Here is a 19992-nt window from a genome sequence, read left to right as displayed (position 1 = left end):
GCGCCGTAGTGGAGGGCTCCGGATTAATTTTGACCACCTGGGGATCTTTAACGTGCGCCGAAATCTCGTACCCAGGGGTGTTTTGGCTTTTCGCCTCCATCAGAAAAGCGGCCGCCGCGGCCGGGCGAAAGAGGAGACATTTACTTGGCAGGGGCACCACACGACGGTCGTCTTTCGTCGACATTTGCAACGAAGTGAGCAGATTTGCGAATTTTTTTATTCTAATGAATAGGCCTCTCATTAAAAATAAAAATCGTGAATCTCGGTTGTGGTTATAAGGACATGACCCTCAAAGCCCGGCCTCAAACATTTATTGGTACTTATCATTTTTCGTACCTGGCCCAAAAATGCGCGCTATGGGCTGGAACACTGATGCATGTGAAAGCGGACTTAAGGGCGCGTATCTAGAACCCCATTCAAGATTTACGATTTTTATAATCCGTTTTATTGCTTCGTTTATTGCTTCGGTCCAATTTTTCCATCCACAGACATACCCATGGCTAGCAATTCAATGATCTAACTATTCACATTTCTTAATTATGACGTGATAACATAATCTGTTGCACATAATGGCTACCCATGCATCCGTATGGACCACAGGCAAGAACGGTGTTTCTCTTTAGAAATTCCCTCCTCCGTTTTCTACTCATCATCCGACGCATCGTTTCCCAGCGGAGCTTTTTCGCGAGCGGCTATCCGAGGCTGACGGAGGCGAAAAGCGAAAGCCTCCCCCTGACATTTCGGCGCCCCAGCTGGTCGAAATTAATCCAGAGCCCTCCACTACGGGCGCTTCAGAGCCCGGGTGTCGATAGGGCGCGTTTAACCCCATTATTAAACAATTGTTCTAGTTGTACTTTTCGGCCTTTTACGGATCCTTACAGTTATTGCTGCTTGCTCGTGTCACCTTCGTTGTTTTCACCCCAAGACCTGGAATGTTCTGCCCGTTGCTTTGTCCAGAAACTGTTCTCGGCTCCCTGGCATGACTGTGGTTTGGCGGCACGCCATTTCGCTCGCAGTCCAGAGACATGACCTCCGAACCAGCAGAGCTCGTCATCGAGCCCGAGGAGGAGAGTTCGGAGGAGGAGCCGGCTGTGTCGGGAGATGCGCGAGCCTCGTGGGCCAACCAGTACGAGCTGTTCCTCTCGTGCCTGGGCCTCTCCATGGCGCTGGGAAACTTCTGGCGCCTCCCCATCGTCATCAGCGCCAACGGCGGAGGTGAGAGGCTGAGCGATCGGACACCAAAGCGACTCGCAAGCGGAGGAAAACGCCGCTTCGTTAACGGGGCCACGACGAGAAATTTAACTCGTTAAGAAGACTACTTTACCCCAATAGCAATTTCATCGCAAACCGCTAACAGATAATGGAGGCGTTAAGAAAAACAGCTGAAGCAACGGCGACTCCGCAGCCGGAAGGTTCCCGTTTGAACCCATTCCCATTATAACCTCTCGCTTGTTCCCGCCCGTTTCAACCCGGCGCAGATCTACGACCTTCCCGTTTACCCCTTCCCCATTTCGCCTGTTCCCATTTGAACCTATTCCCATTTCAACCCAGTACAAAAACGCCCTTCCCATCTCGTATTTTCCCACTCAGTCCCTTCCCGGAATAGCGAACCAAGTTTCGACTCGGGTGACTCGGACCGAGGCGTGTGATTTTTGAAATTAAAGTTGCGTCTGACTGTACTTTAACCCAGTGTTTTGAGTTACATCCGACGTAACGCAAAGTCAAAAAATACACTTACGTCCGACGTAACCTCGAAAATCAAATTGAAGTTACGTCACACGTATTCCACAGTATAAAAAAGTTACGGCTGGCGGAACCAAAGTACAGAGAAGAAATATTAATCTACACAACCTTATTGCAGTAGTTCATTTTGCAATACGCGGCGTCAATTAACAAAACAACAGTTAGTTTGCTCCGTTACGTTCGACTTGGTGAATTACACCTAAAACTGCACCCTCCCGTCTGCTTCCGCGTTGGTCGAGCGGTCTGCACGGAGCGTGTTGCTCGCATGCATGCTCTCGCAGCGGTTTGGGTTCGAGTCCCTATGGTTACATAGGAGTTTCAAAGTATTGAATTGTTTTATATGCGAATGCACATGCGCTTCTTTCCATATGTAGCACTGAAACGAAAAAGAAAATACGGAAATTAACAAAATAGAACCTCTTCCGGCGGGCGCTGTGCCCGTTTGTAGCGTCCGCACCGTGGCGAGAACAAAGTTGGGTCTTTGACCAAATACAATTAATAACTTATTAGGGGTAGTAAAGGGCTACTGTTTTATTTCTATGCAATGAAAGATCTCGCGACATTTAATTACCAAATCTAACTAACTAATAATAAGCGTATTTTATGAAAGCAGTAACTAGTATGGGCCGAGCCAGTGGATTTACGATCCATTTTAATTTGGCGCTAATGGTCACATGGTCACTCTATGTGCAAATGTCTGTAAAAGGATGGCCATTGAAGTCAAAGATGAAATTTTCTCCTGGAGGAAATGATTCGCACATATTTTTCATCTAGGCGTTCAGAACATGCTTTTCCGTTGTTACGAATGAGCCCGCCGCTGGGCTTTGTTTCAATACTCCTCGGCTGTGCGGCGAAGCCTCTACTACGTGCGCCTTTCAAGCAGGCCCCCTTTGTTGGTGACTCACGCTTGCAGCAAGCTCCGACGTGCCTGGATCTCTGGCGCCTATCTATCGGCGCGATCAACCTTTAGTGCCGTGCCGACGCGGGGCTTCTGTGTCCTTGAGGCAACCAAGGGCACAGAAGCCCCGCGTCCGCTGCTGAGAGCTCCTCTCTTCCCTCTCTCGGACTCGGCGTGCGCCGCTACTACCGACTGCTCACGAACTCTGGAAAGAGTGTTGTGTATGTCGCTGCCGTTAGTGCCGCGCGCACAATCCAGAGGGAACGCTTGTTTCGACCGTTAGCGCTTTGGGTATAAATAAGACCCCTCCAAGCGCTTTAGTACGTTACTGTTTGGGCAGTGAATCAATGCTCTCACTCTGCTCGAGTCCTGTACTGTAACCTCGGCCGTCAGGGCATTGTTCTTTGGCTTCCGCTCGCCTCTCGCTATGAAGTAAACAGTTACGTTAGCCAATGGCTTCTGGACTTCTACACGGCTGCAACAGTGGCTGGCCGTTCGCTTCAAACAACGCTACCACACGTATGCCGGAGGTGACGGAGCTCGGTTCGGGTCGGCCTTCCCGTAGCCAACACCGTGTACTTTTTACGGATAATTCAAAGGCGGGTACGCAGTACGTGGAAAAGTAACTATAGTGCATAACATTTAGGTAGTCGTCCATCTAATACTTGAAACATTTTTTGCCGAACCAGCTGCTGGCTTGAGGTATTTTCTTTGAAATGCCAGAACAGACATGAATCATATGCAATGCACGCAGTGTCGTCAAATGGCCCTTTCAGTAGTTTCATTTCCACTCGGGTTCCCGCTTCTTGGTTATTAAAAAAAGGCGCAACTTACGGGATATGAATCCACACCTATGCAGGATATTCCGTTCACAAGCTTTTTTACAGCGAAATCTTCCCGGTTCTGACTGGTTAGTTCACCGTGGTGGCCGCTGGGAGCACCGGTACGGGAAAAAAAGTCTTTCGAGAGCATAACTTTGTTTCAGCGCGATTTGTTTGTTTTCTGGGGAGCCATGAATGAACAAACTTTTTTTATTCCGTAAAAAAGACAGACGAACGAAAAATGCGAAAGCATTTCCTTCATTAAAAAGCTTCAAGAGAGCAGTATCGGCCTTAGGCAATCGCAAACTTTTATCGGCCAGAACCATTGCCCGTATGGTTATACACAAAATTGCTGCATAGGCGTTTTTATTGTATTGCATGGCCCGTTCCTTAGATGCACATTTTAGGGAACACTTTCCAAAACGGTTAGGCATGTTTTCAGAAAATCGCTTTGGTTGTAACGATACGGGTTTAAATGGGAAGAGCGTTTTGGGAGTGGGCTGAGCCGGGAAGGGCATTTTGGGAACGGTTGAAACAGGAAGGGCCCAAACGGGAAGGGCGTTTCGGGAATGGGTTCACACGAGACGGGTCAAACGGGAAGTGCATTTTGGGAATGGGTTCAAATGGGACGGGTCAAACGGGAAGGGTGTTTTGGGAATGGGTTAAAACGGGACGGGTCAAACTGGAAGGGCGTTTCGGGAATGAGTTCAAACGGGACGGGTTCAACCGGGAATGGGTTGTTTCGGGCTGCCCCCCCGCAGCCACGTCCTTACGGCGTCACAGAATGTTGCCATTGGCGGCCGCCGAGAAATGGGACCGGGCGCTCAGGTAGTGGGACCTCCAGTTCCGTTTGGGTGTTGAGTACTACCGTGCAGCTAACGTACTGCTAGCTACGTTTTGAGCGCTGCTAGCCTCTACTGTGTAACTCCTGTCCTTATTACATCACTGCAGAGGGAAATTTGAAAGTTTACCAGCATTTCTTGTTTTGTTCAAAAGACGTTTGTCGGGGCCTAATTAAATGGAGCTGAGTCAATCCGCTTAGTGTAACTAAATAAGCGACGCTTAAAAGTACCGCCACGTCGTGCACCCGGAAGCGTCTGCGGGCCATTTTGTTCCTGGCTTGCATTGTTGCCATCTCTCCCAACGAAACCGCCGCCGGTTGTGACGGGCAGAGTGTGACCGGCCGCTCTAGCGTCCGCGCAGCAGAGAGAGAGAGAGAGAGAGAGAGAGAGAGAGAGAGAGAGAGAGAGAGAGAGAGAGAGAGAGAGAGAGAGAGAGAGAGAGAGCGCCCAGAAACCCATATGTAAACAAATATCACGTGGTGCCGACCGACCAATGAAAGCCCTGGAGGCACATAACAATGAGAGAAAAGAGTGCCAATACTCTAAAAGCCTTTATTTAGTGACGCTAAGTCCGCTGAGTGAGCCCTACAAGCTCAGACTGAACAATTGTGCTCTGTCTTCACGACCCCTTAAAGGGGTCCTGAAATACCTTCCGCCGATGCATGGATGTACATGTACCCAAATAAAGCAATGTATTTGCAATCTCCTCCAGCAAGAATTTTGTTAAAGCGATGAGTATTAGCTGAGAAATCGTAAATCAAAAACCGCGCATTATCGTCGCTCCGCGTTTCCTCCTCCTTTCGACTTACTCTCCGCTGTTGACGGCGCGCGAGCCTTGCCTCCCATGATGCTGCGCTCCGCAGCGGTGACGTACTTCCGCTATTGCGCTGCTCAGACTGTCGTCTGCTACGGGCAAGCTTTGTTGACACCATGAATCTCGCACTCCGCTCAAGGCTGGAAAAGCGAACGAAAAATCTGGCCGCATGTATGCGGCGGCCTGGCCTTGCCCTTTCGCGGTGTACGTTGCTGGCGGCACATGACTTTTTATCGGCGGCGAACTCGCAGCCGCACGGGGAGGGTCGTGCGCTCGTTCCCTTGATGCACCGCGCACTGTTTATCCAAAAAGCGCCGTATCAGATGTGGCCCCGCTGGTGCCGGGTCTTATTTTGCGGCGGTGGTAATTCGTGCCGGCGGCATGTGAAAAAGTCATATTAAACCGATACAGAACCCGTGCACAATTGCCAGTTCAGCTTGGGGCGACGCGTGGTGGAGAGCGGCAACGTTGGGAAAACATGCTCCGTCGCGGCTCTGAGCTTTCTAGCGCTGGAGCGAGCACCATTTCTTTGACAATATCAAACATCGGTTGCCCTAGCAACAAGGCACAAACCACTCTAAATGTCAGTTACGGTTGCGTGATCCCGGTTCAGCTTGGGGCCCCACCTCGCGGCATATGGGCACTGCAGGCATTATACTCACTCTCATTTGGAAGTGCGAGATGCGTTTGGCATTACAGGAGGCGATGGTGTGTGTGTGTTGTGGACGCCTTTGTTTCACGATGAAATGCGACGTTGTGCTTCTGCGGGTGGATAGTGCTTCCCATGGTCTGGATTATCTTTCTCGAGCGACGTACGACTCAACCTCGCATGGGGTATGTGCAGTGTGCGTGGCTAAAAGCCATCGGCTTGTGCGCCAGAGTTAAGTGACTTGCTGTTCGTCCCCGCAAAGCGCGCGCGAGGTGAGTACCGAATTTACGACGGGCAGGAGGCAACCCATCCTCTGTCAATCGTGGTTCAGACTTTCAACGCATGTTGTAACGTTGTGTTCGTTAGAAACGCATCTCTGGATTGTTTTGAAGTTGAATAAAATGTATGCGTCAAACCCGGGCATTCGGCTCAGGGCGTTCTCTGGGATTGCACGAAAGAAGTGCCACGGGGCTTCAACGCTTTCTTTATGGAACGTACTCAGGTAACAGAATATCCATGTCGTGTTATGGCCGTGTTGCATTCAATACAAACGGTTAAGCGTTTGTTTTACACTTGTTTCATTTGTCGTAAAATGCCCAAGGCCTCCGGCACTCCGCTGGCAGATCAGCCGGCGAGCCGACGCTGAGCAGACGACTCATCTCTTTGCCGGAAGTGCGTGAAAAAGCCGCCCAATAGCAGGATGTCTAGCTCATGACGAACATATGGGAATCGATGATGTAGACATGTGAAGATGGCGGCGTCCAAAAACACGAAGGGAAGGGTGAGAAAAAAACGACAAACTTTGCAACAAAAGTGTGAGCTTTCCGCTGCGCGTAAAAGAGTAATACTTGGCACAGAGGACGTTGACGACCCAATCTAACGGTTGCGCTAGTTCATTTAGTGTGCTCAAAATGCCTTTCAATGCCCATTTAAGAGCGGCGGGTGTCGAAGGAGAAAAGCGCTTGTACCCAAAGGTCTGGATGAGGAGGGCATCTGGACGCACTTCTACCGGCTCTCATCTTCTTTGAGGAAAGGCCGCACGTGTTCTTTTGCACACGGGCGAAATCTCATTCTTCTCCTTTAGTCGCTCCCCTCAAAGAACTTCTGCCGCTTCTGAACTCGCCGCCTCTCTCAAAAAAAAAAGCGTGTTCAGCATACTTCAATACAATTAAAATCAATTAGGTTTTGTTTTAAAACCAGTTATTTCCGGAGGAATGGACGGGAAATTCCTGCTACTCTTGTTTTTAGCTGAGGGAGCTGTAAAGGAGAAAGGCCGATGGTGTTCCCTATCAGGCGAAACTGCTGCATCAAAGAGTTCTAGTACGCTTAGTCAAGCTGCCTACGAATCTTCAAGGAGACACGCTGATATTGTCGGCAAATATTATTTACGTAAGAGATTCATCTTTGCTGTTTCTTGTAAGTGTAGGACAAAAATAAAGTGGCCAGTTGGTGCGACTATCTCCGATGCCTGAAGGTTATAGGTTTGTTAATAAACACGAATATGGTAGGTATAAAAGAACACAGAGTGGCGCTGCGAGGAAATGTTACCAAAGGAGTCATAATGCCGTGTGTGTTTAATAAGATCTTGACGGCTGCATTTCAAAACATTCTAACATTTATTCATTTTCTGCGAGTAGTGCTAGTTCAGTCGACATTCTGCCGACAACGTTGAGCTGAAGTTTAAACCTTGCAGCGATCAGCAAAAGTTGTGTTCTCTGTCGAGCTAAACCCGCAAAAATGGGGTCGGTTCACAGAATACACGTGCACACTCTAGAAATGCATCTAAAGCAAACCATCTCAGCCGTAGTGACAAAGGCAGTCATTCATCCTATAACACCAACCGTTTTTACACCATTTTTGCCTAAAAAAAGGTGCAGTATAAGTGGGACAAGGTTGTCGGAACGTCCTTACGCCCTTTTTCTTAGGTTCCAACACCCCAATTTGTAGCTTTACGCCCTTATTGTGTAGCTAAGAGTCTTGATCGACTGTAACACCCTTGGTTTTCTGTAGGGTGTTGAAAGGGTGTGAAATAGGTGTTCAGTTGCAAAAAAAAAAAAAAAAACAGAGGAGCTGGGGGTCGGCCGGGCTTTTCCCGGTGCTGCTATGTTTTTCTAGCATTTGCTGAGTTTTTTTAGGCTTTGCGATGTTCTTGCTAGGCTAGCCTAGGTGCTGAGCGGTGAGGCCACGTTTAGCCGGATTTTACTGGGCCATTCCAGTGCGTCCCCCACACTGACAGCGGAGCGGAGGGGGAAACACGCTAGGGCGACCCCAGCTCCGCTGCATCTCCACCCTTGCACCCCCAGTGCAAGCTGCGCCAGTTTCGGGCGGTTTTAGTGCACCAAAAAGACGTTCCCTTATAAATGGTGGAGTAAGAGGCGCGCATGCGCATGCGCCCTTGTGCTCTCACTCGAAGAGGAGCGGAATCCGGCTTCACTGTTACAATACCCTATCTGCGGCGGTGCACCTTTTACAGGCGGTGCAGTTTTCTTTCCTTGGTATTGTTTTGCTAACGCCACCGAACCTAGATCAAGCTTAAACAGCTCCGCTGGTAACAAATTATGCCAATGCATATTGTTTTAAACACCGTGAGGCACAAAACATCCCCCCGCTTGTAGAAAATGTTAACTCCACCCGCGTAAACGGGTATAAATTCCTCCAAAATTTGAAGCCTTTTACGCCGTTTTTTTTTTTTTTTTAGTTGGTGGTTTTTCACACCACTTTTCCTAGTTTCCAACCCGCTAATTTGAAGCTTTACACCCATGTAGGAAAAAGGGTGTTTAAATAATGAACAGCCTTCTTGGTGGGCGTTTGAATTGTGCGGAATAAGTGTTTGGTATTTATTAAAAATCTGACTTACTGAACATAAAAATCACCTCAAGGTTAAAAGGTTTTTGCAAAACACCTGCTGACTTGTATATGGTCACTTTGAAATTCATAATTCCAAAATTAGCGCTAAAATATCTGATTTTTGCGACAAGCCCAGTGACACTCGCCGTGGTAGCTCAGTGGCTAAGGCGTTGCGCTGCTGAGCACGAGGATGCGGGTTCGATTCCTGGCCGCGGCGTCCGCTTTTCTGATGGAGGCGAAAAGCAAAAACGCCCGTGAGTTCGAGATTTCGGCACACGTTAAGATCCCCAGGTGTTTCAAATTAATCCGAAGCCCTCCAGTGCGGCGCGCCTCATCGCCTGTGTAGCGTCGGCGGGTTAAACCCTGCAATCAGTCAATCAATAAATCAATAAGTAAATCAATCAATAAACCAACAAATAAATAAATAAATAAATTTAATAATCAGATAAATAAATAAATAAATAAATTAATAACTAAATAAATAAAGCCCAGTGACTCCATCAGAGGGCTTTCCTCAGCAAGAAGAACAGGTGTAGTTCTAAGTAGGCATGTACTCGCTCTCCCCACGCATCCCGTTGTTTTTCTTGCTCAATTCGTTTGTGGTGCAAACGCCTTTTAAAGGTGTGCGCCCTGGGACAAGATTTTAGATGCGACTGCATCTCATTCACTCGCCTTGTCCCTCCATACGGCGTTGTTGTTGTCCGTCCACACCCCTTCTCCTCGCCCTTCTCCTCGCCGCGCGAGCTGCGCTCTCCGCCGCTCACCCCCTCTCCTCTCCGATTGCGAACACTCTCTCGCGAGGGGATTTGGATTGGATTTGATTGGGTTGGGTTGGCTTGGCTTGGCTTAGATTGGATTGGATTGAATTAAAGTGGATTGTGTTGGATTGTGTTGCGTCATAGCCGCGCCACGTTGCATCATAGCCGCGGTCGTTCCAGCGCCGGCGTTCCAATTTCGGGCACGTGCATAGACTTGATCTTCGCTGCAAATTGCACGGTGGTCCCGTTACTTCACCATCCACTACCCGTACACCGTACACTACCCGTACCATCCAATACCCGTACACTAACGATGGCGACCACAAGGCCGTCATCGTTAATGGTACGCCGCGTGTTAAATAAAGAATACATCTTACGCGTTCCTCACACGTTTCACGCAATTAGAGAATAAACCCAACGGGGAGAGAGAGAGAAAATTTTATTTGCCCTTTAGGCTAAGGCCTCCTCATTCCAGGGGGCCACTGGAATTCCTCGTTTGTTGGTCTTCCAGGGGTCTAGCCGGGAAGGCGGGGTGCCTATGGTCTTTTGGACAAAGCTTGCCAACGATAGCTGCTGCTCTAGAGTGGCCGGTTGAGTCAGCCACTCCCTGCGGATACTGCTTCTATCTACCTTGGCCCAACGGAAACACCAACTGAACCCCCAAGATGCGTCGCATCTCCACAGGGTTCCCCTCGCGGGAAGGTGGGGTAATTTTTACACCCTTTTCGGCCAAAAAGGGTGTGAAAGGCTCAGTGTGATACTCGTAGCTTTTTGTCAGCGACGTATGCACTCACGATAGCTCGAGCATACCAAGGGGAATGCCTTAAGCGCCCCGTTGTGCGAATAAAATTGTTGTAGTTGTAGTTGTTGTCCGTTACAGAAAACAGCCGCCACTGTGAAAAGTAAATAAAAACACATTGGGGTTCGTACGGGAATTGAACGCGAGTCTCGGGAGGAGGAGCTGTCGCCACCGCGCTTTCGCAGCGACTCGCCAGCGGCGGCACACGAGTAGAACAGCGGGGCCTTGGCCGCGCAGAAGATGCAGCGTGCAGTCTGCCTGTCCACGCGATGCGCGCCAAAAGACGCAGAAACGAAGGAGAAGGAAGAGACCCGGGGTAGCTGTAAAGAAGTTGTCAAGCATCGCCAGGCTTTCACCGTCAAAGCACGCACGGAGACAAGTGGCCCGAGAATTCTTCTTTTTTTCTTTTTTGAAACGGCGCATATTGATTTTTCAAGGATCCTGTATAACAGTCGCGGTTGGACGTGCGCAGCTGCCTTCCTGGTCGTGTACAGCGTGACGTCCGTGTTGGTTGGCAAGCCTGTCTACATCATGGAGTTCTTCCTCGGCCAGTTCTCCAGCCAGGGCTCTGTGGCCATTTGGCGCTGCGTACCGGTCGGCAGAGGTAAGCGCAGCAGGCTCCATGGGAAGGTTTTTACGCGAGAACGTTTCACGGAACACTGCCGCCTACACCGTCCGGTGAATGGGGCGAATGCAGAGCCAACGGCGAACAAGCGAACACGGAAATGAGCTTTGAAACATCCGCTTCCAGATCGGTGGTTGACCCTTAACTTCTTGGCGCACAATATTACACTCTAAAAAACCTCCGCAGGTGGGTTTCACCACAGCGCCCCAGAACAAGCAATCAGCGTGGCCAAACAGCGCACTTGCACGCCTTGCGCTATTGTCCAAGCGCAGATTCTACTTCTTAAATCGCATGCTAAGCCTCGTTATTAGCCAAATTCGCACATGTGGTCACGCTGGCTGCTCCTTCTTGGGCGCTGTGATGAAGGCCACCTGCGGAGGTTTTTTAGAGAGCAGTAGACGCAGGGAGGCAGGCAGCACAAGTGCTGCAGTGACTCTGCTGCCTGCCAGATGGTGTCAGTATTTTTCCGGCTAGTTTCGCAGGAACATGCAAGCCGGAACATACGCTATTCACAACTTGAGTGGATGGAGGGTGCTGAGTATGCACAGAAAGAAAATTGGAGCCGTCTGAAAAAAAAAAAAAAACAATATGCACATCAGTAGTAAAATATGGCCGGGTAGCAACTGCACTTGTGGTAAAATATTGTCACATCAAGGGATTCCTCATTTCGGCATAATTCTGCAGCGCACCTGCGCACCACGTTTCTCCGCAGCATCCGCGTCGTCTGCAGAACAGGAAGTGACGCGAGCTGCTGTCTCATTCTGTGCACTGTCTGCGCCTGTAACAGTGCCGCGCAAAGATTGCCAAACAGGGAAGACGTCGAGTTGTTTAAACAGAGCAGCTCGCCCCCTCACGGACGCTATTTAGGACGCCAAGGGAAAAATTGAACAGTGAGTGAGTGTGAGTGAGTTAGTGAGTGAGTGAGTGAGTGAGTGAGTGAGTGAGTGAGTGAGTGAGTGAGTGAGTGAGTGAGTGAGTGGAGTGAATGAGTGAGCGAGCGAGTGAGTGAGTGTGAGGGTGAGTGGAGTGAGTGAGTGGAGTGAGTGAGTGAGTGAGTGAGTGAGTGAGTGAGTGAGTGGAGTGAGTGAGTGAGTGAGTGAGTGAGTGGAGTGAGTGAGTGGAGTGAATGAATGAGTGAGCGAGCGAGTGAGTGAGTGAGTGAGTGAGTGGAGTGAGTGGAGTGAGTGAGTGAGTGAGTGGAGTGAGTGAGTGGAGTGAGTGGAGTGAATGAGTGAGTGAGTGGAGTGAGTGAGTGGAGTGAATGAGTGAGCGAGCGAGCGAGTGAGTGAGTGAGTGAGTGAGTGAGTGAGTGGAGTGAGTGAGTGAGTGGAGTGAGTGAGTGGAGTGAATGAGTGAGCGAGCGAGTGAGTGAGTGAGTGAGTGAGTGAGTGAGTGGAGTGAGTGGAGTGAGTGGAGTGAGTGGAGTGAGTGAGTGAGTGGAGTGAGTGAGTGGAGTGAATGAGTGAGCGTGCGAGCGAGCGAGTGAGTGAGTGAGTGAGTGAGTGAGTGAGTGAGCGAGCGAGCGAGCGAGTGAATGAGTGAGTGATTGAGTGAGTGAGTGAGTGGAGTGAGTGAGTGGAGTGAATGAGTGAGCGAGCGAGTGAGTGAGTGAGTGAGCGAGTGAGTGAGTGGAGTGAGTGAGTGAGTGAGTGAGTGAGTGAGTGAGTGAGTGAGTGAGTGAGTGAGTGAGTGAGTGAGTGAGTGAGTGAGTGAGCGAGTGAGTGAGTGAGTGAGCGAGTGAGTGAGTGAGTGAGCGAGCGAGCGAGTGAGTGAGTGAGTGAGTGAGTGAGTGAGTGAGTGAGTGAGTGAGTGAGCGAGCGAGTGAGTGAGTGAGTGAGTGAGTGAGTGAGTGAGTGAGTGAGTGAGTGAGTGAGTGAGTGAGTGAGTGGAGTGAGTGAGTGAGTGGAGTGAGTGAGTGGAGTGAATGAGTGAGCAAGCGAGCGAGCGAGTGAGTGAGTGAGTGAGTGAGTGAGTGAGTGAGTGAGTGAGTGAGTGAGTGAGTGAGTGAGTGAGCTTTATTGATATAGAAAGTGGAAGAGAAGTGGACTGGGGATATTAATGTGCGAACAGCCTTGTAACGAAAAGCCACTCTGCAAGCTGGGCTGCGGGGAAGTGCAGCCGAATCTACGCCGTCAGGTTACGATCGGACAAACTCTGTTGTATATGACAGTTGTCTTCTGTGAACCTTCTTCTAGATCGCATGCGCAATTATGCGTTGTCCGATCCTCATCCCCCATTTTCACTTTCCGTATTTAGTTAAGTTTTGTAGCCGAAACCGTTGTCTGTATGGAGAATTCTCGCCTGGGAAGCAATCAATACTGAAAGGGAAAAGTTGATATTTTCCAGAGCAGTGTAGCAGTGTAAGATCTTAAGTGCTGCAAATGTTCCTGGACCCTTGCATTGAAACAGGCTCCACAAAGGTTCCAAAAGCTTTAAAGGTTTTAGGGAAGCTGTAATTCCAGATGAGTGTCGATGATGATGATTTGTTTGTTTCCAATTTGTAGCGGGGTTGTGACATGTCATCTTACCAAAAAGGACTAGTTGACCCATGTTTTATACTCTTGGTTTAATACTAGCGCTGCTTGGGGCAGGCACAAGAAGCTCATTAGGCACAAAATACTTTTTTTTTCTGTTACAGGTGGTAACTGTCTTAGGCAATATTCCCTCTCTGCTTTTCGTCTACCAGCATTGTAATCTTCTTTTCGTCCCCTCAACAGCCTTGAAGTTAACTTCCTCTGTGCTACCCTTAAATCCTAGGGTTTCTGGAAGCCGAATATTTCGCTCATGTACATTTGAATGTATACCCTCGCATTCTAACACTATGTGCCGCATAGTTTCTGTTCCTTTTCCGCAGACCACGCATACCACATCATTTTGTAAATATTTCCCCACAAAGCTCTTAGTTCCCTCTGGGAATTATCGTAGAAATTTTCCTTTCTGATGTTCAATTTCTCGGCCCTGTACATCTTTAACGACGTTTTCGCTTCCATTTTTTTTCTCTCCATTTATTCATTTCTATCTGCCTTGCCTGTTTTTTTTTTTGTTTTTTTTTTGCCTTGGCTGGTTTGAATTCTCCACTGTTCTTTCCGTATTTCATCGTTAGCCTTCTAGTCTTCCTTAACCACTGCGTGTTCACGCTTTTCAAGTATAGGCACCTAAACACCTTAGCTGCCCACCTACGTTGATCCATTACACTCAACCTCCTCTCAAAACATATTTTACTCTGCGCCTCTCGAACTTCAAACGACGCTCAGCCCACATCTCCCTGCACTGCTTCGTTAGTCGTTTTTCCATGCGCGCCTAAGGCCAAACATCCTACTGTTCTCTGGTTCACTTCAAGGCCTGACAGAACATCTGATTTTAGCAGAGTACAGCATTCGCAAATGTGAGACCCGGAACCATCACTCTTTTCCACCTTCCTCTCACTACTTCCTATTTGTTATTCCCTCACTGAGCTGTATGCTTCATTACAGCTGCGTTTCGCTTTCCCTTACCCTTAGGTTGCTCCTCGTGAGTTCTTATAGGCCAACTGCACTCAATTTTTTCTTTGTCCAAATTTCATCCAAACAAGCAGTCTGAGCTCTTAAACTCACATTAACGAATTCCTAAGGTTCGTAAGCACACAGCACTTTTAGGTACCGTCGTTCAAAGTAGCTCCGTGCAGACGACGTTTGCACCTGGCGGATAGTCGCCGAGCGGCCTGTGGCGGAGGTTGGGGAACCTGTCCCGCGGAGCTCGCGCTTCTCTGGCGACTTGCACGGTGCTCCGCCGGGCTCAGGAACGCGTTCGCCCAGGTTTCTCTGCTACACCACCGCGCTGTGCCGCCGTCGCCATCACATGTTTCAAAGTAATCGCATAAATAGCAATATCCACCTTTTTTAGGCCTACAAACTATACGAGCGCTTGCGAACGTTCAGGGGCTAGCAAAACTATTTTTACTTGGAAGTAATATTTCTACTAAAATAATAATGCGACACGGACACTTGCCTTACTTTTGTCATTTGTATTGCATCCATCACAGAAAAAAGAAGGATCGTTTAAAAAATCTTGACCACTTGCACTTCCCCGTCCAGTATTTGCAATATTTGGGCTGGGCCAACGCCACGTCCATCCCTTAGATCTGTCCACAGTTTTGCGACCTAACTAGAGTTGTTGTACACGCGGGTATAAACAGTTGTGCGACTTTTGCTTCACTCGCTAAGTGAACCAAAATCAGCCTTGCTCGTGGAAACAAATACATCTGCACAAATATCGGCCGTCGTCTTCGCGAAGTGCGAAAGCTAACAAAACTGCTCCTCTCATAAACAATAAACTTGATTTTTTTCAATTCCCAAACGAAGTATTTACTTTTGTAGAGCGCTAGATTTAGTTTACCTGAAAGTAAAGTGTTTTCAACAACACATGCCTCTGGTGGAAGTAGAAAGCAGCGGTAGATAGGTAATTTTGTTCGTGTTTTATTACATCATTTAGCTGTTGCAGCTGGCTTACAGTTCTAGATCCCTTTTACAATTCGATGCACGATGTGCAGCGGGCACGAAGCTGTTTGCACGTAATGCATAGTGATTGATCTCCTCACGCCTGCGGTTTATTCTCTTCAAAGAGAGCGATGTGACTGCCGAGGCGCCGGATAACCAAAGCTGCTTTTCGACATCTTGCGAGCAACTAGCTTTGTAAATCAGGGCCCGCTTTCTTACTCGCAATGCCAAGAATTGCTACGACGGCAGTTATTCTGATGGAAAGATAACTGTCGTACTTCATTTCGATTGATAGCAACGCGATGTCGGAATTGCGCCTATGCTGGGAAAACGTTAGTGGCAGTTCTTCTGGCGCTACCACGCTCATTTGAAGGCTGCTCTGAGCGGCCGCCGGTTCTAGCGCGGCTGCTTCCGTTCCATCAAGTACGTCACGTCCGTCCGCCGCTATTGGCCGCCTTTTCTATTCAGTTTCGGTTCCGAAAACGCCAATGTCGTGAGCCGTTTGCGTCGCTCGCGTTCATGTTGCAAAAGAAGTATTCTGCATTTCGCACTCTTTTTATGTGTACTATTAGGTGACAATTTTACGTTGTCGAAAATTTGAGTGCAGTCCGCCTTTAAGTAATTATCCCCTTCCTTTATTCCCACTCCCAAGTATTTATATTCCTTCACTCTGGGTAATTCGCCACGCGGGATAGACACTGCGTCAGTGGTAGTTTCATGGAAAACCATTATTCTCGATTGTTCTGCGCTAAAATTTTAACCCGAGGTCAGTGGCTTCCTGGCCGCTAATATTTATGAGCCGTTGCATATCGGTCTGGTTGGCAGCTAAAAGAACAATATCGTCTGTGTATAACATTCCCGGAATACGCTGTGGTACCACTTCACCTTGCAACATATGCGTTAGGTTGAACCCTAAGTAACCTTTTACCAGTTTCTTTTCTAACCCGGCCATGTAAAGCATAAACAGTATTGGGCTCAAAGGGCATCCCTGTTTCAGTCCCCTATGGGTGTTGACCTTCTGGGCGCATTTCTGTCCTTCTCATATAAGGTGCACTCTATTATCTTTATAGATTGCTATAAGAAACTGTATTAACTGGTCATCTAATCCCTGATTTTGCAGCATTCTCCACAGAAGTTCTCTATTTACGTTGTCATATGCCCCTTTAATGTCCAAGAATGTAATCCACGATGGTCATTCTGCGCTTTCGCAATTTCATTGCATTGCGTTATCACGAACAAATTATCGTCCAACTACCTGTCTTGTCTAAATTTATTCTGCAGTTCCCCAAGGATTTCATTTTCTGCCATCCATGCTTGAATTTCTCATTTTACCGCCAGTATTACGAATGTATACACCACTGACGTTACTGTAAGTGGTCTGTATGAATCAATACTGGCTTTGTTGCCTCTGCCTTTATATATTAAATTCATCCTACTTTCTGGCCAATCCACCGGCATTTGTTTGGTTTGTATCACCTTATCTATTGCCCTCATAAACGATGCCTGACTTTTAGGTCCAAGCAGGTTTATCAATTGCATGGGTATTCCGTCCGGGCCCACTGCTGTCTGGAGGAACACCTTTTGCTGTGCGTTTTTTCCAATCAAGGTAGCTCAAACTTCTTCCCCTTTCCGTTTTTGTCGATGATGATTATGATGATGAGGATGATGATGGTGGTGGTGGTGGTGGTGATTTCTATTGGTTTCCCCTTTGTATCGGGGTGATGACATGTCATCTTACCAAAAAGGACTAATATACCTACTCTTGGTTTAATACTAGCGCTACTTAGGGTAGGCACAAATAGCTTATTAGGCACAAATACTTTTTTTTCTGCTACAGGTGGTAACTGTCTTAGGCAATATTCCCCTCTCTGCTTTTCGTCTACCAGCATTGTAATCTTCTTTTCGTCCCCTCGACAGCCTTGAAGTTAACTTCCTCTGTGATACCCTTAAATCCTAGCGCTTCTGGAAGCCGAATATTTCCTTCATGTAGATTTGGATGGATACCCTCACATTCTAACACTATGTGCTGCATAGCTTCTGTTTTTTTTCCGCAGACCACGCATACCCCATCATTTTGTGAATACTTCCCCACAAAGCTTTTAGTTCGCAGGCAACCTGCTGTAGCCTCAAAAAGCAAAGCGCTGTCCTGTGAATTATCGTAGAAATTTTCCTTTCTGGTGTTCAATTTCTCGGCCCTGCACATCTCTAACGACGTTTTAGCTTCCATTTTTTCCCTCCATTTATTCGTTTCAATCTGCCTTGCCTCTTTTTTCGTTACCTTGGCTGTTTTGGATTCCCCACTGATCTTTCCGTATTTCATCGTTAGCCTTCTAGTCTTCCTTAACCACTGCGTGTCCACGATTTTCAAGTATATGTACCTAAAAACCTTAGCTGCCGACTGTCGTTGATCCATTGCTCTCAACCTCATTTCAAAGCATATTTTACTCTGTGCTTCTCTAACTTCAAACGACGACGAGCCCATATCTCCCTGAACTGCTTCGTTAGTTGTTTTTCCATGCGCGCCTAAGGCCAAACGTCCTACCGTTCTCTGGTTCACTTCACGGCCTGATAGAACGTCTGATTTTAAGCAGAGTACAGCATTCGCAAACGTGAGACCCGGAACCATTACTCCTTTCCACATTCCTCTTACTACTTCATATTTGTTATTCCCTCACTGAGCTGTATGCTTCATTATAGCTGCATTTCGCTTTTCCGGAACTTTAAGTTGCTCCTCGTGAGTTCTTAAGTAGTTATCGCCTTCGTTTATCCACACTCCCAAATATTTATATTCCTTCACTCTGGGTAATTCGCCTTGCTGGATAGGCACTTCGTCAGTGGTAGCATCATTGAAAACCATTAGTCCTAATTTTTTTGCACTAAAATTTAATCCGAGGTCGGTGGCTTCCTGGCCGCTAATATTTATTAGCCGTTGCATATCGGTTTGGTTATTAGCTAAAAGAACAATGTCGTCTGCGTATAACATTCCTGGAATATGCTGTTGTACCACTTCACCTTGTAGCATATGGGTTAGGCTAAACCATAGTTGACTTTCTTCCAGTTTCTTTCCTAACCCTGCCATGTAAAGCATAAACAGTATTGGGCTCAAAGGGCATCCCTGTTTCAGACCCCAATGGATGTTGACCTGCTGGGCGCGTTTCTGTCCTTCCCATGTAAGGTGCACTTTATTGTCTTTATAGATTGCCATAAGAAACTGTATTAACTCGTCATCTAATCCCTGGAGTTTCAGCATCCTCCACAGCCATTCTCTGTTTACTTTGTCATATGCCCCTTTAATGTCCAAGAACGTAATCCATAATGGTCTATTCTGTGCTTTCGCAATTTCATTGCATTGCGTTGTCACGGACAAATTGTCATCCAGTCGCCTGTCTTGTCTAAATTCATTCTGCAGTTCTCGAAGTGTTTTATTTTCTTCATTCCATGCTTGAATTTCTGATTTCATCGACTGCGTTACGAATCTATACACCACTGACGTTACTGTGAGTGGTCTGTATGAATCAATACTAGCTTTATCTCCTCTGCCTTTATATATTAAATTCATCCTACTTTCTAGCTAGTCCTCTGGTATTTGTTTGGTTTCTATCACCTTATCTATTGCCCTCACAACTATTTTTTATTTTTATGTCCAAGCAAGTTTATCAGTTGCATTGGTATTCCGTCCGGCCCCACTGCTGTCTGGGGGAAAACCTTTTGCTCTGCTTTTTTCCAATCAAGGTTGCTCAAACATTTTTCCCTTTCCGAAGTTTTCTGCGTCGCTGATGTTATCGGTGCAGGCTTCCCTATCACTATTGCCTTAAACTTCTCACTAATCACTCAATGAATGTGCGCCAACGCGTGCTCTCCTTCTAAATGTTTCCCTTCCTCATCAATCAGGTATTTTTGATGGATATCGTTTTTTGAGCTTAGTAATTTTACATGGTTCCAAAATTTCTTGGATGCGCTTTTGTCCTTCTTCCGTATTTCTGCCATCCATTGTTCGCTTTTCTGCTTGATATTTGCTTGCACCATTTTCTGCACTTCTAGTTTTTTCCCACGGTACATATCCCACTTCTCCTTCACTACCTCCGGTCCCATACCAGTTCTTTTTGCTTCTCTATGTTCTCTCGACGCCTTTCTTCGCTGGTAAATAGCCTGTTTTATTTCCTTATTCCACCAGCTTCTCGGCTTTCCCTTCCCTTTCCATCGGTTTCGTTCCTTTGCTTAATTCATCTCACTCTTTATGAACGCAATCATTTTGTCGTAATCCCAATTTTTGCCTGGGTATTTATTGATTTCATCTTTCCATCTATCAGCGATGATATTTAGGCGAGTTTTCCCCGCCTTCTCCGCAAGAACTGCGCGTCCCCTTCGCTCGGAGGGATTCACAAGAGGCGGCGCCACTGCGCAGGCGTCGGCATCTGCATGTGCTACGTGAGCCTGCTGACCAGCCTGTACCTGGTGTGCTGGATGGCGCACACCATGCTCTACACCTGGCTGTCCATTGGCGACAAGTTGCCCTGGTCTTCCTGCAGCGACGACCCCGAGTGCTTCGTGCCCAAGCCGGGCACTGTAAGTCGTAGCCCCAATCGCGTACGACCGAGGTTTCTCACTCTTTGCTGCGCCGCTATCGGGTAGACGCCCTGGCTCTTCAATGAATATTTCGGCAGACAGCAATTAGAAGCCAACTCGGACCAGGAAATTATAAGAACAACAAGATCAAGGCG

The 19992-nt window shown here is 47.7% G+C and overlaps 1 protein-coding gene across 1 annotated transcript in view; it reads left to right on the top strand.

The window, feature by feature from the left end:
• Window positions 1-1025: 1025 nt before the first annotated feature.
• Window positions 1026-19992, top strand: part of LOC144160161 (sodium- and chloride-dependent glycine transporter 2-like) — a 41246-nt gene continuing 22279 nt past the window's right edge. Inside the window, exons 1-3 of the mRNA XM_077691756.1 lie at window positions 1026-1215; window positions 10644-10775; window positions 19677-19837. Of these exons, the coding sequence (XP_077547882.1) occupies window positions 1026-1215; window positions 10644-10775; window positions 19677-19837 (483 nt within the window). The remainder of the gene's footprint in view (window positions 1216-10643; window positions 10776-19676; window positions 19838-19992) is intronic.

This window comes from Haemaphysalis longicornis, unplaced genomic scaffold (assembly GCF_048455015.1).
Source record: "Haemaphysalis longicornis isolate Haplotype H1 unplaced genomic scaffold, Haemaphysalis longicornis Haplotype H1 scaffold_10, whole genome shotgun sequence".
NCBI lineage: Eukaryota > Metazoa > Arthropoda > Arachnida > Ixodida > Ixodidae > Haemaphysalis > Haemaphysalis longicornis.
Note: the sequence above shows the minus strand (reverse complement) of the source record. Positions and strands in the feature narration are given on the sequence as shown.